Source organism: Epinephelus moara, chromosome 16 (genome assembly GCF_006386435.1).
Source record: "Epinephelus moara isolate mb chromosome 16, YSFRI_EMoa_1.0, whole genome shotgun sequence".
Lineage (NCBI taxonomy): Eukaryota > Metazoa > Chordata > Actinopteri > Perciformes > Serranidae > Epinephelus > Epinephelus moara.
The window spans coordinates 46,368,592-46,389,732 of NC_065521.1; the positions used below are offsets into that span (position 1 = coordinate 46,368,592).

Below are 21,141 nucleotides of genomic sequence, written 5' to 3' on the forward strand. Positions count from 1 at the left end.
GTCATAAGGACAGAGGGATGTTGTATGCTGTAAAGCCCTGTGAGGCAAATTGTGATTTGTGATATTGGGCTTTATAAATAAAATTGAATTGAATTGAATTGAATTGAACTACGTTACGTCAACAGTAGCGGAGGGGAAAAATTGATACAGCAAAATATCGCGATATTTTTGTGTGGCAATATCGTATCGTCACACAGTGCCAAGTATTTATTATTATATAAATTATTAATATTACAAAAACAAATTAAACTTTAGGTCGCCGACTAGAACGATATAATCTGTTGCATTTTCAGTCACTAGAAACATGTTACTGCAGCAGAAATGAAGCGATGAACAGACTGAAAACTTTATCTGATTAGATAAAACAGATGTTGTTGTTGTTTAAGGTCTATAATTCACAGCTGAAAAAAGGTGATCAATCACAATATATCCCGTGTCAGCATATCACAAAAAATGTAAAATCGCAATACGCTTGTATCGTGACTTAAGTATTGTGATAATATCGTATGGTGGATCGTCTGGTGATGAACACAACTCGTCAACAGCTACAGAAAAATAAAAAAACCTGCAGTCATGTTTCATAAAGAGTAAAATTACTGTAACAATTAATCACATTACGCACAACAAAATTCTATGACTTTCCAAAACTTTCAAGGATTTTACTAATTCTTTTCTTCTTGGCCTGAAAAACGAGATTATACAATTTTTCCACGCTGTCCATGGTGACGTGTGTTTCGTCCGACCAACGGTCAGAAATAAAAACAAAGAGGAGTAAGGAGTAAGCAACGAAAGTTACGATCGGAAGTGATACGTTATTTTTTTGTTGACTGACAGAATGATTAATCAATTCATTCTTTCAGCTCTCATCTGAGCAGATCTAAATTTCATCTCATCTTATCTTAAATGTAGTGAAACCAGTCACTGCCTGGTGACATCACATCGATCTATAACCTGATGGATGATCAATGAAATGATGGTTTATAACTGAATGTAGTAAAATATAAAAACTGTTGAGTCTTCAGTCGACGTTCAGACGTGACGTTCAGACGTGGCTCTCAGCGAAGCCCCGCGGCAGTTTGTACTCTATTTCCAAATATCTGGTTGGCTGTGGAAGCGGCAGAGAGCGTTTGTTGGACTCAGAGAGCAGAGGAGGAGGAGGAGGAGGAGGAGGAGGAGGAGGAGGCTTCACTAAACATAGAACAAGTGTTCCTCCGCCAACATCTACAACCAAAACCAGTGATATCCACCAATCTGTTCACCACACAGACGACACCTCCGGCGCTCCCTCCTCCCCCCTCCTCCCCCCTGCGTCGCTCTCCGAGGTCAGCCTCCACAGGAATATCTCCCCATGTGGATGAATATTAAAGCGGCAGCTGTGTGGGAGGAGAGGTGAGCGGGGTGAGCGCCGAGAGGATCCATTCACTTCGCCCGGCCTCCATTTTTAGTTTTCAGGCAATTAAAATTCATCCTTCACTCTGGCTGGAAAATGGAGACGATGGTCGAGCTTCTATTTACTGTAATGATGATGTGGAGTAATGTGTCTGAAGAGTGTGTGTGCGTGTGTGTGTGTGTGTGTGTGTGTGTAAGCTTAGTATTTATTCAACCAAGAAGTTTCTATCTGATGGAAAAACGATGGGAGGATTCAGATCAATGATTTTACATCACTGACTCGAATACCAACAACATCACCAGGAGAAACGTTTCCAGCGTCCATCTCTGAAAACCACCGATACATTTACACATCATGATATGATTGATCCTGAGGGGATCAATACTGTGACTCAAACTGTGACATGTTAAAGTCCCTCAGACGTAAAACAAAGAGAATCAAAGAAAGCAGATGAAAGAATTATAAAAATAATAAGTATGTAAGAATATAGGAATAAAAATCTGTGCATTATGCTTCAGTATGTCAGATATTTAAAAATATAAATATGAATAACATGCTGAGTGTGTAAAATGTGTAAGAAATATAAAAACTTTGTGCCTGTTGTTACATTAAAATGTATAAAACTAGTAAGTAAAGTTTTAAAAATATGTGCATCATGCTACAGTGTTTAACTAGCCTTGTGTTACACATAAATGTATAACACTAGGATGTTAAGTTCAAGAAAAATAAGAATATGTGAATTACAGTGTTCAACACTACTGATTACATGACCATGTATGAAACTAGTGTGTAAAAGCTTAGAGGTATAAAAATATGTGCAATATGTTTTGATGTACAACAAATAAATGACCAGTTATAACTGCTGACAGGTGAATTAAGCCAAAGTGTCAGTTTATTAAACAGATACGTTGAAAGTTTACGTCCCAGCATCGCTGTGGTCGACGAGGTTACAGACACACAATTTTTTTTTTATTTTTTTTTTTATATACTTTATTAATCCCTGAGGGGAAATTCAATTTTTCACTCTGTTTGTCAATTTTTCACTCTGTTTGTCAATTACACACAGGTCCGAACACACACATGCACAAACTGGACCTATACAAACCACCTGGTTACAGTTCAGAGAGGTTTTTCGTAGACTTGCAGCGATTTATCGTCAGTGCTCGGAATCAGGCCAGTTTTCAGGTGATCGGCCATGACCTGCGACCGGCCGCTCAGTCTACAATATGCCGATTTAAAACACTGGTCAAATTCCCGGCGCGCCGCATGATTGACATGGTGTAACATCAGCAGCGCACACACACGCACATGTGCAACTCACAGCTTGGGCGATGTCAAGGCTATTCAAGAGAAGGCTGAGACACGGGGTCAAACATGGGGGGACTGCACATGCGCAGTGTAACTTGAGCTGCGATTCTGGAGGGTGACAGTGAGTAAGTGCTGACCAGATGTTACTGCGCATGTGCAATCCCCCCATGTTTGACCCCATGTCTCAGCCTTCTCTTGAATAGCCTTGGGCGATGTGAGGAAGTGAAACATGGACGGCTTCTCACCTTCATCATTCACGCACACACATCAGAAGAGAGAAGGAGGAAGTTGTTAATTGTCCGTGTTAAACTGAATTGTGGAGCTCTCACTGCTGCACTGTGCCGCTTGAATCTGACGAGGTGTGTGTCCGTGCGCTTACTGGTGGGCGTGTCCTGAAGACCTGTGTGAATTTTCCACAGGACATATTTTTACTTTTTTGTCTATTCAAGAAATTACCCACAAATGCTATACACCAAGAATTATTGTTTTATTTATCCATGTTTTTATTTATGTATGCCTTTTTACTTATTTATTTTAATACTGTAGCTGAAGTTATATTTGAGCAAAAAGGAAAATGTTTCTGAACCTGTGTCACTGTTTGTGTTTGTTTGAGATGATTATTGAAGAGCTGGTTGTCTTGATTAAAATGTTCTGACAAAGCAAAGATAGAAAATATTGCAATATCTTGTGAGCTGTAAAGCGGTTCGAAAAAAATGAAATCAGAATCGGCCCAAAAAACTGTAATTGATGCAAGTCTAGTTTTTGGTATTAAATACCTGGTTTGGTAGAAAAACAGCAGCAGGTCCCTAAAAACATGTTTGAAGCCTCACAAGCAGCTGAGACACGACATGTTTCACTGAATAACAACCTCAGATACTGTGCGTCACTTTAGACACGTATGAATCGTATGAAATGTAAGGTGCAAACATAAGGTGTGTGTGTTTTGCAGAAACGTACAATGCAACATTTCCCTCAGGTAACTGGGCTGAAACCAGTCACCATCACCATGTCACCATCACCATGTCACCATCAGCACGTCACCATCACCATGTCACCATCACCATGTCACCATCAGTACGTCACCATCACCATGTCACCATCAGCACGTCACCATCACCATGTCACCATCACCATGTCACCATCATGACAATCTCAAGGTTCAGTCAATAAAATATAACCGCTCTATTTTAAGATGATGAAGTCCTTGAATTTAACCTTCAGCTCAACAGCAACAGATGTTACAGTGGACTCAACTCATATCTGTACAGTCATCAGGTGAAGGCTCCAGCTGAGAGGAAGAGGAGCTCTGTGTCTCTTCATGAGGAAAAAAAACGTCTTTATTCTTTATTAGAAACCACAAAATATTCTGTATAAAATAAAAACTGAGGTTTTTCGTTAAGAACACAAAAGTTCATTGTCTCTGAAACCTTTAAATAAAATTACACATTTAGTTTGAGTCAACACACAAGATCAATCAATCAGCTGCTGTCTGTCCCCCTGTCCCAGCTGCTGTCTGTCCTCCTGTCCCAGCTGCTGTCTGTCCTCCTGTCCCAGCTGCCTCCTGTCCCCCTGTCCCAGCTGCTGTCTGTCCTCCTGTCCCCCTGTCCCAGCTGCTGTCTGTCCCCCTGTCCCAGCTGCTGTCTGTCCTCTTGTCTCAGGTCTGTTAGTTTTCTCCTCACAGTGAAGCTTCCTGCAGCTCAGACTGAGCAGCGTCTCTAAATCCTCTAGAGAGGACACACTTTGTCCCGCCGTCTTTAACCGACTGCAGGAGACAATAAACAGACACTCTGCTGCTAAGTGGGACATTTTCCTGACAGCAGCCACAGTCTGAGTGTCTCTGCAGCTTTCACACGACACAACTGTACAGCTTCAGACGAGGCTGAGAACATCTCTGCAGAGACTCTGTCTGTGTGTCTGTCTGTGTGTAACTGATCCTGCCTGTACACGTCTCTGCTGCCAATAGAAACCCTGGAAATGAACAGATTGTGTTTGCTGTGTTATGAAATCAAAACAGCGTTCAGATTATTTTGGGCTCCAGATAACAATAAGAAGACGAGAGCTGCAGGCAGCAGAGAGCGGCTCACAGGGAGGTGTTTCATGAGCTGCAGAGAAAATGTAGAAATGAGACATTTATCAGATACCTGCTGCTTATTGCTATTATTATTGTTATTATTATTATTATTAGTATGGATTCACTGTTTGAGGCTGAAACATCTCAGTCCATCATCATCATCCTCACTGTGACCTCGTCACATGTCCACGTTTGGTCATGGACTTTCCACGTCCACATATGGCGTCCAAGGTACCCTGGGTGTGTTGGTTGTTGACGTCCTGGGACGCCGTGTCAACTTCAGCCTGTTACATGCATTGTCTGTTTTCAAAATGCACTTCTGTTTCCACAGGAAATGTACAGTTTGCATACAGTCTCTTTCAAAATAAAAGCACTATGTCAGTGATTTTTTATTTTAATTGTAATGTCTCAGTAATAACATTAATAATTGTAATGTGTGAGTAATAATGTGAACAGTTGTTAGGTATGAGCCACAATGTTCTTAACTGTGATATTAATAATAATATTAATAATAATGTGTAAAATACTAATAATTGTAATGTATTTGTCAAAATATTTATAACTTTAATATATCAGTAAAATGCTAATAATTCTAATGTATTATATATAAATAACTGTAACGTATGAGTAATAATGTTAGTTATTGTAATGTGTTGTCAGAAACAGATCGATGGATTGACTTTATCGTCACTCAATTCCACGCCGTCAGCAGTGCACATAAGAACCACATTTTGTTGCACTGACTGAATAAAATATGGATCAAACTAAACATCAGCAGCAAAAGTGGAGGTGCAAATAATAAATAATAAAGAAATATAAAAATACATACGCATAAACTAATACAAGTCCATCGATCTACCAGAGATCAGTGAGTGTGAGAAGGAAGTTACTGATGGTGTGAGTGCGTGGTGTGTAAGAATACTAATTCTACTGTATTATTATTGTATTGACTATGATGTAATAATGTTAATAACTGTAACATATGAGTAATACCGTAAATAACTTTAATGCACGGGTGATAATGTTTATGATTAATAATAATAATAATGTTGAGGTGAAGGCGTCACTTTGAGCTCATTGTGACTAATATTTGTCACTGTCAATCAGTGGAGGAAACAGAGGCTGAAACCTGATTGGTTGATGGTGTTTTGTTGATATGACTGTCGGGTGGGACGGAGGCCTTGGAGGGACAAACCTACATCCACCTGAGTTCAGACCATTCACAGGTGTGATGCTGTCAACAACAACAACAACAACAACAACCACCACAGCTGGAACAAAACTAAACTCTGCTCATCAGTGAAAATCAGCTTCAAGATAAAACTTCTTTGAGGAATCAATAACGAGAAGCGCCTGACTGGATCCGTGATGGACGCCAGGAAACCAGACATGATGAGAGAGGACGCTCCGAGCTGAGAGGTGAAGGTGAAACAGGAAACACAAACTGTTCAATCTGTTTCTTTCTCTCTTCACACCAAACAACTTTAAGAGCCTGCAGTCGTTTTAAACTCCAACGAGCCAATTTTCTCTCCCGCTCCTCAAATAGAAACACTAGGAAGCAGTCAGAGACCCAGCAGCAATTCTAAAACATTCATGCAGCCATTTTCTCTCAGCAGAGGAAACAGCCGCTCTCACACACTCTGCACTTAGTCCTCCTCTTCCTCTCCCACGCCGTCAAACACCCCAAAAAGCAGCACAAACAAATTCAGCAACGATTGGAAACAAACACAAACTCTCTTTTCTTCTGAATCAAACCAAACAGCTGCATCACAAACATCCACCTCTCCATCCGTCCTCCTACCTTCTTCAGCTGTCCGCTCCGGGTTCCCACAAACACCACCGTGTGTTCTCCGTAGGTGTAGGCCGCCACGGCGCCCATGCCCTCGGTCCGGTCCTCGTACAGCGGGTTTCCCTCGATGACCCTCAGGCCTCCGAGCGGCTGGTTCAACACCAGGCCGCAGAAATCATCTCCGATCTGCTTCGGCTGTGGAAGAGACGGGACGGGGACATTATTAAAAGGAACTGCTCCTTTAATTTAACACCAGAATCACAACGAGCCTGCTTCAGATGCAGGAGGAGAGGAAGAGGAGGAAGAGGAAGAGGAGACAAAGACATCAGACAACTAATGCATTCATTAGATACCTGCACAAAAATAGAAACGCTGTGGCCTCCATGTGTCTCCTTTCTCCCTTTGTTAATACAGATAACATGACTGTGATATTAACTTGTCAGAGATGCTGTAAAATGCAGCAAACACAAAGGTCTAAGGATTATAGAGAGGTTTTAAAGGGACAGTTCACATCTTTGAAGTTGGGATGGATGAGGTGCGTATCCATAGTCAGTGTTACATACAGTAAGAGCCATCAAAGACCACCAACTGGTCAGAAAATGATTTATTGTGTCAGACTTTTAAAATCATAAATCTGTAAACATGTCAGTGTGAGTGAAATGGTCCTGCAGTGAATGTGTCACAGTGGGACTAACACACCCAGATCATGTGACTCCTGCATGTATACAGTCAATCAGACCCAAACTGGCCGAGGCGCTCTGAGCATGCTCCACAGTTTCCACCCCGGGCTTTGACCCGGAAGTCCAATAGCATTAAATGTGTAAGAGAAGAAGAAGCCGGTAACAACATGGAGAAATCTACATCCAGAGCCGTGACTTTTTGGACGGACCAAATGTACAGAGCTGTAAAGTTGTCCACCATGGTAGCAGTTAGCTGCTAGCTAACCGTAGCTAACTTGTTTGTCCATTGTCTAAGATGTAGATTTTATTTTCCTGATGTTCAAGGATGGTTCAATGTACTGTTCAGTTCGTAACGCGTATCGACCTGTGGGTCCCATACTGAACGCATCAGTACGAATGTGTATTGTTACACCGCTACTTGTGGCGTAACGTAATGATGTCATCGCAAGCGGACAATGTGATGGCGTGAAAGACAGAGGTCTGAGCTTTCTGCAGCAGCTATTATAGTTTTTATTTTAGACTGAAGCAGGATCATGAACACAGCCGCCCGCTGGACGTCCATTTTCAGAGGGTCAAAATTTAAACATTCAATATGCATTCAGTTTTATAGCCTTGATTTGACTGTGACCTTTGACCCTCTATCAGTCTGTGTGTCAAAACATTTTGTCTTTCCTTGTTAAACCTCACTGCAGCACCACTAACACAGATAACAGTTCTGCTGTAGGGAAATAAACAGAGAGAAGTGTCCAACAATGAGGAAAATATCTGATTCGGAAACACAACAAGAGCGAAGCCCTTTGTGCTGACATGTGTACATGTCATATCCTGCTGCATCACGCCAGTGATACGTCATGTTTCTGCAACATGTTCAGGCTGAGTGTGAAGCTTCTTTCAGAGTCTGCATTAAAGAGTGGATACAGAGACATGAGTGGATCTGAGCTCCCACTCTGCTGCACACAGCGAGGCCACTCCAAGTCCACTGAGCTGAAAATGTTTAAAACATCTCTGCATATCCTGAGGCCTAATGACTCCGCTTAATAAATACACCAGCACCAGGAAAAGAAATAAAGAGGAAGAGAATAACCAGAACAACTGAAGACACGGTCAGCGCACTTTGATACAGCTGACGTCTGTAGTCTACGAATAAACACAGTCCAACAGGGAAATAAGCTGTGTCATTCAGACTGTAATGATCCATCTGAGGGTGTGTGACAGGCTGAGACACCTGTCAATCAATCAAACACACACCTGTAGCTTTACATGTCTCAGCAGAATAATCAGATCTCCACCGAGTCAAAGCAGAACCAGAGTGTGTCTGTGTGTGTACATGAAGCTGTGTGTATCTGTGTCACACTGAGAGGAAACGTGTCATCTGTTATTTCATCGTGTTGATTGGACGTCTGACGGAGACGATTTAAAGTGTTTGATCCTCCGAGAGTTTCATGTTTCTGTACGTGTCTGTGTGCAGAGAGAGTATAGGAACAGGGAGGGGCCGCAGCGTTATTACAGGGTCCACACACACACACACACACACACACACACACAGAGGTTGGCTAACACCCTGTCATTAGCGGGTTAAGGCCTCGATGCATCACAGCAGCAGAACATGGTGGAAATGTACTTATGAGGCTCAGATCAGCTCTGTGTGTTCACTTTGTTTCTCAATCACTATTTATAGTTCAGAGTGTTTCCGTCCTCTGTGCTCGTTCTTTATTTACTAAACGTTCTGTTCTCGTTACATTATAAAACTGTAGGTTTGTCCACAGAGAGGCCACGCCCAGACTGATGACATCACAAGTATGTTGGTATAGTTACAGATGAGATGGAAAAATTTTGTTCACAACTCGGTTCATCCTGAACTGAGTCGATTATCTCTGAAGAGACACCAACGAGCTCTCATCCAAAATATAAACGCTTTCTTGTGCCTTCAGTATGTGACACTGACGCACAGCTGTTTCCTCAACTCGTCCTCACTGTGACCTCGTCACATGACCACGTTTGGTCATTAACATATGACGTCCAAGGTACCCTGGGTGTGTTGGTTGTTGACGTTCTGGGACGCCGTGTCAACTTCAGCCTGTTACATGCATTGTCTGTTTTCAAGACACACTTCTGTTTTCACAGGAAATGTACAGTTTGCAGTTTGTCTCTTTCAAAATAAAACACCGCCAACTGACGTTTTTTTCACACACACGTGGTTACGTTTAGCCAACACACACACGTGGTTGGGTTTAGGAACAAAGAACAGGGTTTGGCTTTACAATCTTACAGGAAGTGAACACCGGCCTCCTGGGTGAAAGTTGGTGCTTGTTGGCCCCTCCCACCATCTTAGCTTTTGTTGTTGTCTTTCCGCGTTTTCCCCTAGCGCCACTGGGCGCAAGTGGTGACAGATAAAAAACTCCAGTAGAGAGAGAAACAAGACAGGAAATGTGTCTTTTAATTTTGTCTCATTTTCCGAATTCTTACAATGCACAGAGCAAAAAGAACTCACCAGGCTCAGTGTGCAGAGGTCTGAGCAGCAGACTGCAGAGAAACACACCTGTTACTGTGAGAGTCCTCACAAGGGTACAAGTCCACGTGTGTGTGTGTGTGTGTGTGTGTGTGTGTGTGTGTGTGTGTGTGTGTGTGTGTGCATACAGCAGAGAGATCATCATTAACTGTGAAGGAAGGTCCTGAAGGTACAACACACGCACACACACAGACACACACTGAGGACAGCTTGTTACATGTTGTGCGGACAGGCGGCCTGCTGGTGACGCTTAATGAAAAACAAGACTGAGACACACACACACACACACACACACACACACAAACAAGGACATTGTCATATTACATCCATGCATGAACATTCACACACACACACACACACACACACACACACACACACACACACACACACACACTCCCTGCTGTGTATGATAAAAGAAGGAGGTCAGAGCCTGGACACAGGCCCCGCCTCCTCCGTCTTTGCCCTAAAAACACACACACACACACACACACACACACACACACACACACACACACACACACCTCATCACTTCCATCAGCGTGTGTCTGATTGGCTGTGAGTCGTTTGGTGGTTAGTTAGCTGGTTGGTTGGTCTGTTAGTTGCCGGGGGCGACCCCCCCCCCCTCCCCTCCCCATCCTCTTCCAAAATCCATGCTCGGCCCCCGAATTCATCTGCTGGCGGGTTTCCCTGCTCGGTTGCCATGGTTACCACTGCAGGCCATTACCGCCGTGAATAAGAACATCTACCCCCCCGACCTGAAATAACCCCACTGCAGACGGACAGAGAGACGGAGGGTTCTTCTTCTTTTGTTTTTTATCCGTTCATTCAAAGACAGGAAGTAGATCTGTGTTTAAACTTCAGAGGAAGAGGCCGGTCATCTTCACAGATCTGTGTGTGTGTGTGTGTGTGTGTGTGTGTGCTGCAGCCTGCAGGCAGCCTGCGGTCAGACGATGTACGGTGTCCTCAGAGAGACAGAAACAAAGACAGATTTCTCTGGATCTCAGAGCGTCTGCTTTTTCTTCACCTGCTGAACCAAACTGATCTGAAACATGTAAAACTGATTAACGTCACGACATGTGTCAGCGACACCAAATAATTCAGCTCCTCCTCTCTGTTGAGCGTGTTCACACGGACACTAGTGTCCACGTTAGAGACAACTTAAATCAAATCGTCTCTTTGGACAACAATAATACGGTATTTGCCCCGATCACAAAATCTGCCACGATATGATTTAGATTCATTTCTGCTGAAGAAAAACCCTGCGGACACAGACCCTCTGCGTCTCTCAACACAACAGCTCAGTTGAATTTCAGCCTGCACAGACATTTTGTTAACCGAACATTGCTGAAACAGAGCAGCTAGAGTCGCTGCAACATGTTAGCAGAGTGAGATGCTCGGCCAGGCAGGTAACGTTACGTCATGTTTTACCTTGAAACAGCACGTGAAAAAAAGGAAAATATTTCCTCTCTGTCGTCTCTCTCGGCTGTTTGACAGAACAGAGGTGTGTCCTTAATAGATCCTTTAATCCTATAGATCAATGATTTACTTTGCATCAATGATACTGGATCGCTGATCATTGAATTGATAGTTCGATCCAGACTGACACTCATGTAAAGGTCTTATCCTGGTTTTGAGAACAGAAGAATGTTCTGATGTGACGTACAACACTGAGGCAGCTGAGTCTCAACGAAGCCTGTCGTGTTGTGTTCACACTCAGTCAAAGACACTCACTCTGACATCTGAAAACTTTAAAAGGCTTTTCAGTTGAAGCCGTTGCCGCCGGTTTCTGATTGGTCAGTGTGGAACTCACCGTGTGGATGCAGGGCAGCTCCTTGTTAAGTAACCACGGTAACGAGAGTCGTCCTTCCCCACGGTAACAAGAGCGGATCCTCTCCCTCATGGCCAGGTTGATGTCGTGGAGGGTGAAGAGACAGAGGACGGTCTCTCTGGGAGGGTTGGAGCGATTCTTCTGACCCTGGAAACACAAAGAAACACCAGCAGAGTTCAGACCTCTGACGCAAGACTCCCAACTACACCACGTCTGTCTGAGACGAGTCTGTGATCTCACAGCAAGAGAGACGAGACAGAAGGACAAATGATAAAAGGATGAATGCAAAGAGGAAAGAAAGAAGGGACACAAAGGACGGGAAAACAGAAATAAAGAATCAACAGAGAAAACTTCAGTCAGAAGAAAAAACTGAAGACAGAAAATAAACAGGAAGAAGAATGAAAAAGAAACAAAGGAACAAAGAAAGAGATCTGAGTTACAGAGGAAGTAAAGAAAATAACACAGAGCAAGAAGAGATGGAAGACAAAGGACAAAAACAAAGACAAGAGAAAGAAAAGACAAAAGAAAAAGAAAACAAAAAGAGATAAAAGACATCGGAACACACGAAAACAATGAATGAAAATACAAAAAGAAAAAACAAATAAACAAAAACAAAACTGACCAAAGAAAAGTCTGAAAGAAACAAGAAAAAAAAGCCACAACAAAAAAGAAGGAGAGAAAAAGAAAAGGACAAGGAAATACCAGACGAAAGACATCCAATCAGGACGGAGTAAATCACCTGTGAGAAGACGACAAAGAGGACGTCATCGTCCTCTGACAGGCCGAGCGCCTGGGCCAGCCGCCGCCCTGGTTTCTGTTTGTAGGCAGCCTGGACCAGTCGGTACTCCACGCCGTCTTTGGTGCAGCCGAGAGGAAACTCCACGTACGAGTAGAACTCGGTGTCGTTGGAACACATCCTGACGATCTTAGAGGTGAAGAACTTCTCTCCGCCGGCGTCCATCTGCGTCAGCTGCGTGTCCAGCTGCAGAGTCAGGAAGTAGACGTAGGTGCGGCTGGAGAAGCCGTAGACGTAGTAGATGTCGAAGGCCGGGTAGAGGGACAGCGTGTCCGACGGGATCTTGATCTGCGAGGAGACGAACTCGTCCTGGTAGACTAGAGAGAACATGTTGACGCTCTCCTCGTCCTCCACCAGCTTCCTGCTGGACAGCGTGGGGAAATACTCAGACTTTCCATCGATGGCGGCGCCGATGAAGAGGCGGCTGCCGCCCTTCACCGGCTTCTTCCTCTTTGGGTCGGCGGTCCAGTCATCCTCACCAACAACAACACCTGGAGAGGAAGAGGAGGAGTACACATACCATTAGGGCACTGGTACTGGTGCACCCAGCCTGCACTGTTACTGGTCTTACTGGTGTCCCATAGAAACTGTACTGTGATATCCAGTCCTCGCCTTCAGAACTGTTTCAGAACTTTGAATCATGAGATCAAGTCTTAAATATGAGTTATTACTAACTGTGCGTGACATGTGATCACACACATCATGCAGTGTGTGTGTGTGTGTCAGCCGACAGACTGTAAACAGTGTGTGTGGGAACGCAGATCTGGTACGAGATATGAAGACGTTGTCAGTGCCGTTGTTGTTTGTCAATCATCTGCTGTTTTGTCCCGACAGTCTTCATTCAGGTTTTTGTTCAAACTAAAAAACAACGGCAGCTGATTTACAATAAAAACCTGCAAAACATTTTGACACCCGACAACATGATTGACACCTGCAGGTTGAAACGCTTCTGCAGCTTGTCAAGAACAAAGTGGAGAGGAAACACTGGAGCTTTGTTTTTCTTTCTGGGCATCGAAATTACCAAAACACTGACATGATATCAGCTCGAAGTCTGATGAGTGTGTCTGAAATTAAACCTGCAGGAGAAAAGACAGCAGAGACCATCGTGTGAGTTTACACCCTGAGACCTTCATGGTGAAAACTCTCCATTGAATTAACTACAGATAAAACCTGAATCACTGCACTGTGGTTATGACTCCGCCCACCAGTCCACCCTGAGGTTGTATGACTCCGCCCACCAGTCCACCCTGAGGTTGTATGACTCCGCCCACCAGTCCACCCTGTGGTTATATGACTCCGCCCACCAGTCCACCCTGTGGTTGTATCTCGAGGTGTTCTTGAGATACTACGTCCACATGAATGGACGAACTCAAAACCCACAAAAACATAAGAACTGGCTGGTGCTAGTTTCCCACCTTAGCATGTGTGCTTGTGTAAGTGTGTGCGTGTTAAAGACGATAGTTTAGGAACAAATATTGCAGGTGTGTATGACCCCGCCCCCTCCATCCCTGCTTACCTGCCATCCCATCAGCCTCTCTGGCTCCAGACAGGTAGTGCTCTTTGCGGTGATGCGGTTCTCCCAGTTTGAAGAGATCCTCCAGTCTGAGGAACTGACAGACGCCCTGCCAGATCGACCCGCACGCCACCAGTCTGTTCCCAGTATAGTCCACCAGTAAGAGCTTATTCACGTTGTCTGACGACTCCAGCCTGAGGGACAGACAGACAGACAGACAGACAGACAGGTGAGATGTTATACAGGTGTAGACATACAGGTGTATCAGACAGACAGGTGTAGACAGACAGGTGTAGACTGACCTGTGAGCGCAGGCCCTGACGCTGGGCGGAGGGTAACACTTGGCGTTGTCCTCCACAGGTCCGGTCATGTGACTCCTCAGCTCCGTCAGATTGGCTGACAGCTTCAGCACTCGGTTGACGGCGCCGACGAACACCTCACCTGTCCTCCGGTGGACGGTCAGGTGGGTGAGGGAGGTGTCGAAGGCTCGGTACACCACCCTGCCAGATGCCATGGAGGGAGGGGGAGGAACAGCTGGGGCAGAGAGGAGGGGGGAGGAGAGGAGGAGGAGGGAAAGGAGGAGGAAGAGGAGGAGAGGAGAGAAGGAGGAGGAAGGGAGCATGGTGGACAGAGAGAGGAGGAGGAGGAGGAGGAGGAGGAGGAGAGGATGGAGGGATGGAGGAGGAGAGGAGGGGAGGAGGAGGAGGAGAGAAGAGCTGGCTGCAGGTCTGATGAAGAGTCAGCTTCACTGGGTCATGACTGTGGACAGACAGAGAGACAGAGAGACAGTTAGGACATGTGTCAAACTACAGGAGCCTGTTGGGGACATTTAAACACACTGTAGTTACAATATGTGGCCAAAAGTAAGTGGACAGCACCGTCAACATCCTCAATGCTTCTTTCACACACTGCTGTACTACAAACAAACCAGGAGGAACAAACATGGAGTCTGTAACTCACTGATTGATACTCACATCGACCGATCAAGTTACTTTTACAAAATCAGAATTGGAAATAAAAGATCGGAGGAATCAAAACAACAAAAATAGCCAGGTGTTTCATCGATGTTGTTCACTGTTGCCTCCACTTTACAATGTATTGTAACCGAGCGTCCTGGGTTCGCCTAACTGAGCGAAGCTAATGAGCAATAAACGAACAGGTTCAGCGGCAACCACTTCTCTCTTTATTCCGAGCAACACAGCCACACCTAACGACGGAACCTCGCCTACCAGAGCGCTACGGCAACTCCGGAGGGACAATTTGTTTACAATTCAGAATTTGTTTACATTTTGTGCTGCTGAACCACCAATAAGCTTTTTGTGTACTATCTAAATAAAAAACAAACCTTATGGGACAGCTTGGATGCATTCTATCTTTTTCTTTCTTAATGCTTTGCAAAGTATCGGATCGGACTCGGTTTAAAAAAAAAAGGACACAGTATCGGATCGGATGCAAAAAAAATGTGATCGGGACATCCCTACACGTGACGAGGTCACAGTGAGGATGAGTCGGTGTTTCAAGGAGGCGAATTCATCGAGTTCCACCAAGGACTGTTCCTGTGTCAAGGATCCCACAATTCTTTACGCAGGATTTGCCAGAATAGAAGGCGGGGCCTCATCAATGCTGCACACCTGAGCACTCACTAGTCTGTTTCAATGTGTGTTCACTGAATGCTACGAAGGAGTCTTGCCTCGTCTCTGTGGGACCTGAAGCATCTTTGACTTCCTAAGCACTGTTTGCATATTTACTCCAGCCGTACCTGCAGGTAAGAACGAATAAATGCATTTGCTGCAGAAAGTGTGTGTGTGGCTGCTGACAGCTGAAATTCACTACTTCAAATGTGGAAATATGAAACAAATAGTCTGAAAGATATAAAAGCTCAGATGCACTGACCACACTGCTGAAGCTACCAGGTCAAATGATCAGAACTGGAAGCTGAACTGAATTAACAAGAGAAGCTCAGAGCTGACAAACACTGACAGAAAAGATGGAAGCTGAATTGTAAAACTGTCGAAGGTTGACATTAACTTAAAGGCTGGACAAGAAATGCTGAAGCATTTTACAGGAATAGAAAATAGTTGAAAACAACAATAATTGTTTTAAAGAGCAAACTGTTTTGTCATCTGAATGGTTCCTGTAGCTGAGAGGATGCAGACACAGAGTGGATATAAAAATGTACAAGAGAAGTATAATTACTTTTTGGCCTGTGTAAAGCTTAAATAAAGTCAGTAGATAGAACTATGGAGAGAAGCAGAATCTCACGGGGAAGTAAAATAAAGACTGTAGATTGTTTTCAATTCAAGATCTGAATCTGACGTTCACAGGCCAAACAGTCGGAGCTCTATTAGCAGGAGTAGTGACCGTGGTGAAGGCAGAGATGAGATGAGTCTCTGTAGTTGGTTCAACTGAATCAGCATCCACAGTTCAGACTCAGGTGAGCACTGAGACAGGCAGGTGTGTGAGCTGTCCTGACTGTATTCAGTGAAGCTGTGACTCTTCAGCTCCATCAGACTGTAAGCTGAGGTGTGTTTGTGTGTGTGTGTGTGTGTGTGTGTGTGTGTGTGTGTGTGTGTGTGTGTGTGTGTGTGTGTGTGTGTTGTGATCCTTCACCTTCAGTCTGATGAGGAGCTTTAAAACCCTGTATTATTTACAAGAAGCTTTCTAACACACACACTGAGGATTCCTCTGACAGGGAAGAGATTAGGCCAGCTGTGTGTGTGTGTGTGTGTGTGTGTGTGTGTGTGTGTGTGTGTGTGTGTGTGTGTGATGGAGGCAGATAGAGGTATTGATCTGTTTCCGTCTGTCTTCTCACTGATTCTCTCATAAAGCTTCAGCAGCTCCAGTAACACTGAGCTGGACGGAAACTTCACTCTCCTCCTGGCAGCCATCTCTACTCCGTTTACGTTTGACTGACAGCTCTGATTACACACACACACACACACACACACACACACAGTGAAAACCCTCTGAAATCAGTTTCATCTTAATCTGCAGTCGTCAACGAGACAAAATGGAGGCTTTTCCTCCTCCAGCAGTTTCTGGTGGCTCGCTGCATTAAAATGCTGCATATGTTTCTGAGCGTGGGCGTCCCGCTGGGAATTGAACCGTCGACTGTAGCGGCGCTTCATATCGTGCTTCTGGTTTTCAGCTCGGACACATTAATCAATAAGAGAGAATATGAGAAAGTGAGCGTGGAAACAAACGAGCATCAGTTCCTCCTCTGTCAGTTTCTCTGCTCTCAGATTTTTATTCCTCAGAAACATTTTCTCTGCTCCGACACGCTGAGCGCTCTCAGGATTATTCTCATACAACGTCTCTACCATCAGACCTCCAGTTCTTCTTCTGACGCAGCGTTCCTGTCCTGTAACCACACGTGACCATGAACACACTCTCCCATACACACCCTGTGACTCTGCAAACCCAAAATAAATCAGTGTAATGTTATATTGTCGACGCCCATCACAACTCTGTTATCATACAACTGTCTGGAGCTGCCTGACGTATGGACACAGAACATTTGACGCTCGGCACAGAGACCGACACAAGCTGATGGTAAAATGGCTGCAGAGCCTCCGAAAGCTGCGGGGCAACTCTACCCAACTGGAACACTGACATCGATCCGGCTCATTCAGGAGGAGCTGCTCACTGTTTGTTTATCTGCTTTCATCTGTAAACAACAGCAACAACAACAAACACAACAAAGCAGCTCATTGGTTGGATTGTGCCAATTTTTTTTTACCGTTCCTGAGATAATCATGTTAGAAGATTAGAGCGAAGATGATCTGTTGATGAAACACTTAGAAAAGAAAAGAAATTCAACTGTTCTGACGATCTCGTCTGTTTTGATCACTCTCGAGCAAAAAACTGGAAAAATGTGAAAACGTCTCTGGTTCCAAGTTTTAATTTCTTAGTTGTATAAAAGATTCACATAAAGACATCACGTTGGACTCTGGGAACTGTTAAACGAATCCTTCACCTGTAAAATGACCATCTGTACATCACTTACTCAGCATGTGTTATCTTGAGTTGGAGAAGAAAACCATTTGACTCTTGTGCCTCCACGATGGACGAAAAATCCAAAAAAGGGAAACATTTTTCATGACTTAAAGTAAACGGGGTCCACACTGTCCAGTAGGGCTGCAACGATTAGTCGACTAATTGATGACTAATCGACTATTAAAATAATCAGTGACTATTTCAGTAGTCGACTAATCATTTTGAGTCATTTTTCATGGAAAAGTACTATAAAAGTACCCAAAATACTCTTATTGCAGCTTCTTACGTTCAGATATTGGCAGCTTTACACACTCTCCCATGACGGTGAACTAAAACCCTTTGGCGTGAGTATGAAACAAGACATTAGATGACGTAATTTTGGGGTTTGGGAGAGACAGACCGACATTTTTCAACAAAAAAAACACATTTTTTGATAAAATGATTAGTCGACTAAACGAAGAAATAATCGACAGATTAGTCGTCAATGAAAATAATTGTTAGTCGCAGCCCTATTATCCAGTCAGATGGTAAGAACTTCACAAACACGTGTATCACCTTTTATGGATTCTTCGTTTGTGGAGGTGTGCAAGTAAAACAGTTTTCTTCCTGAATTCATGGTAACACCCGGTGAGCAAAACTTCTTTCCCACTGCTCAAAAAAACCCACCGACACCTGGTGACATCTAGCTTTTGTCTTTAATGGGAAAGGTTACAATCGACAGTGACTCTGACGTAGTCGCAGGTATCTAACGGCTCTGGCTCTGATCTGCTCCAGTCGGCAGTGATGGAAATACAACACTTGGGTGGACGTGTTAAATTCAGCCCCTTAACCAGAGAGATGCAAAGATGTGCTACCACAAAATACCATCTGTCTCCATCTAAGCTCAAACATCAACCCACATTTAGTCAGCACTGAATTTGAAAGAGAGACCGAGTAAGTTAAGATATTAAAACGAAGTAACCACTGTAACATTTTCACAGACCTCCATGTTGCTCTACGGCCTTCGCAGTCACCCGAAAAAAAATCGTGATTACAGAAACTTCACACACTGAGTTTGATGCGTTTTTTTGTTCTATGTGTTGTGAAAATTGACAACACGAGGCAAAAAGACACATTTCCTCTCTGGAGTTACATATCGCTCATCACTGTCTCTACACGTGTCTCACATTTAGCACCGCAGCATCATGAAGGGGCGGAGCTGTCCCCCCTCTCTGCCCCCACACTGTCTCCCTCTCTCTCTCTCTCTCTCTCTCTCTCTCTCTGTCTATATGTGGTCCACATCCTCCTCCTCTTCATCATCATCATCCACCTGAATATTACAATCTGACCTGTTGAACATAGCTGTCTGAGTTATGAAATGATTCTGTGCTCCTCGTTCCTGTCTCGTCTCAGCTGTGTCCCGCCACCACATTTTCTTCACTGATTCTTGGTCAAACATCTTTAAGGACTCCGAATAATTTACTGATGGACTAAAGTTTTGGACTCAGTGTGTAAACGTGATCGACAGCATTAGAAATTAGCACCAGATACCTGCAAATGCTGGTCACAAAAAAGTTATTTTCCAACCCTGGTGAGGCCACATTTATTTTGAATCATGGGACAAGACTCCAGACTCCATGTGCAAAGGCCTTCGCTGGCTACTATCCTGTTTAGAGGCCTGTCTGTGACACTGAACGTGACACACCAGTCAAAAACAGGAAGCCATACTGTCTACAGAGTGCTGTCCATGGCTCTACTCCACTGGCAATGGGAGAGGAGTCTATCACCTGTTCCTGCGTTCACAAATCATTTTTTAGAAAAAGGGTTTAACTGATCTACAAATGGTCATTTTACAGGTGAAGTATTCCTTCAAACTAAAGGCTTCATTGATTATTGGCAGCATCACAATAAATAGAAACATCTGTGAGCTGCTCTGACAGTGTAACCAGTGTAACCAGTGTAACCAGTGTAACCAGTGTAACGTCCACTCTGAGAGGAAAACCAGTAACGTTCACTGTCAGACAGACAGAACGCTGAACAGGAGTCTGACTGCTGAACACAAAGTGACAGCTCACAACACACAGCTGCAATCTGCTGCCCCGTCACCGCGGCATTTTACACTTGGCAAATAAAACACGACTTCACACACAAAGTTCTTAACGCTGAGGTCTGGGCTTCATTAATACATCTGAAGAAGGAGACGAAGAAGAGGGAGCTCTTCACGACGACGTCCTGCTGCTTTGATGAAACACTAAAATAAATCCTGGTGACTGCTGGGCTCAGATTAACTCCTCACATGTCAAAGCGACGACATCACAGAGTCACATTCCCGCCGAGGACGATTAGCATTAGTGATGAGAATATCTGCTGCGACTGGCTGCCTCTAATGAGACAGTAGAAGAAGAGTTAACGGCTGAAACACGGAGACAACGACGTTTTCTGAATGGAGGGATAATAAAGTTTTTACTCCGGTGGCAGAGAGGTACAGTAAACCGAGTGCAACAATTAACCCTGTGACACACACACACACACACTGAAACACACTGAAACACACTGAAACACACACACACTCTCAGGAACACAAAGAGGCAGTGAAAGATCAGCACATTAGTTAATTAGCCTGCTGAGCTGAGAGGGAGACCAGAGAGAGGAGAGGTCGACAGATGGACCAGAGTGTGTGTTTGTGTGTGACCACGTGTGTGTGTGTGTGTGTGTGTGTGTGTGTGTGTGTGTGTGTGTGTGTGTGTGTGTGTGAGCAGACAACAGACAGCTGGGCAGACAGAGGAGACAGATAAAGTTTCTCTAACTGGACTACGATTTCACTGGACCATCCATCACCCTGCTGAATGTGTGCGTGTGTGTGTGTTCTAACCAAGGCTAACATTAAATCCTGGAATGGTCAGAAAAGCTAACTGCTAACTCGAGCTAATGCTGCGTTCAGGTTCTATCATTCAAACGAGCATCAATGTGAAGAAACGTTGACATCAGCCTCCTCACTGTGAAGTGACCACCATGAGACGGCGTATCATCTCTAGTCGACAACTCTCTGTGCTTCTGATCTGTAACGGTGACAGGAAGTGACCGCCATGAGACGGCGTATCGTCTCTAGTCGACAACTCTCTGTGCTTCTGATCTGTAACGTTGACAGGAAGTGACCGCCATGAGACGGCGTATCGTCTCTAGTCGACAACTCTCTGTGCTTCTGATCTGTAACGTTGACAGGAAGTGACCGCCATGAGACGGCGTATCGTCTCTAGTCGACAACTCTCTGTGCTTCTGATC

The 21,141-nt window shown here is 44.3% G+C and overlaps 1 protein-coding gene across 1 annotated transcript in view; it reads right to left on the reverse strand.

Moving 5' to 3' along the window:
* plxna3 (plexin A3) overlaps positions 1-21,141 on the reverse strand; it is a 165,891-nt gene that overhangs the window by 112,573 nt on the left and 32,177 nt on the right. Inside the window, exons 2-6 of the mRNA XM_050064273.1 lie at positions 14,187-14,643; positions 13,888-14,078; positions 12,315-12,862; positions 11,558-11,722; positions 6,571-6,753 (exon numbers count right to left, since the gene is read on the reverse strand). Of these exons, the coding sequence (XP_049920230.1) occupies positions 6,571-6,753; positions 11,558-11,722; positions 12,315-12,862; positions 13,888-14,078; positions 14,187-14,506 (1,407 nt within the window). The 5' untranslated portion in view covers positions 14,507-14,643. The remainder of the gene's footprint in view (positions 1-6,570; positions 6,754-11,557; positions 11,723-12,314; positions 12,863-13,887; positions 14,079-14,186; positions 14,644-21,141) is intronic.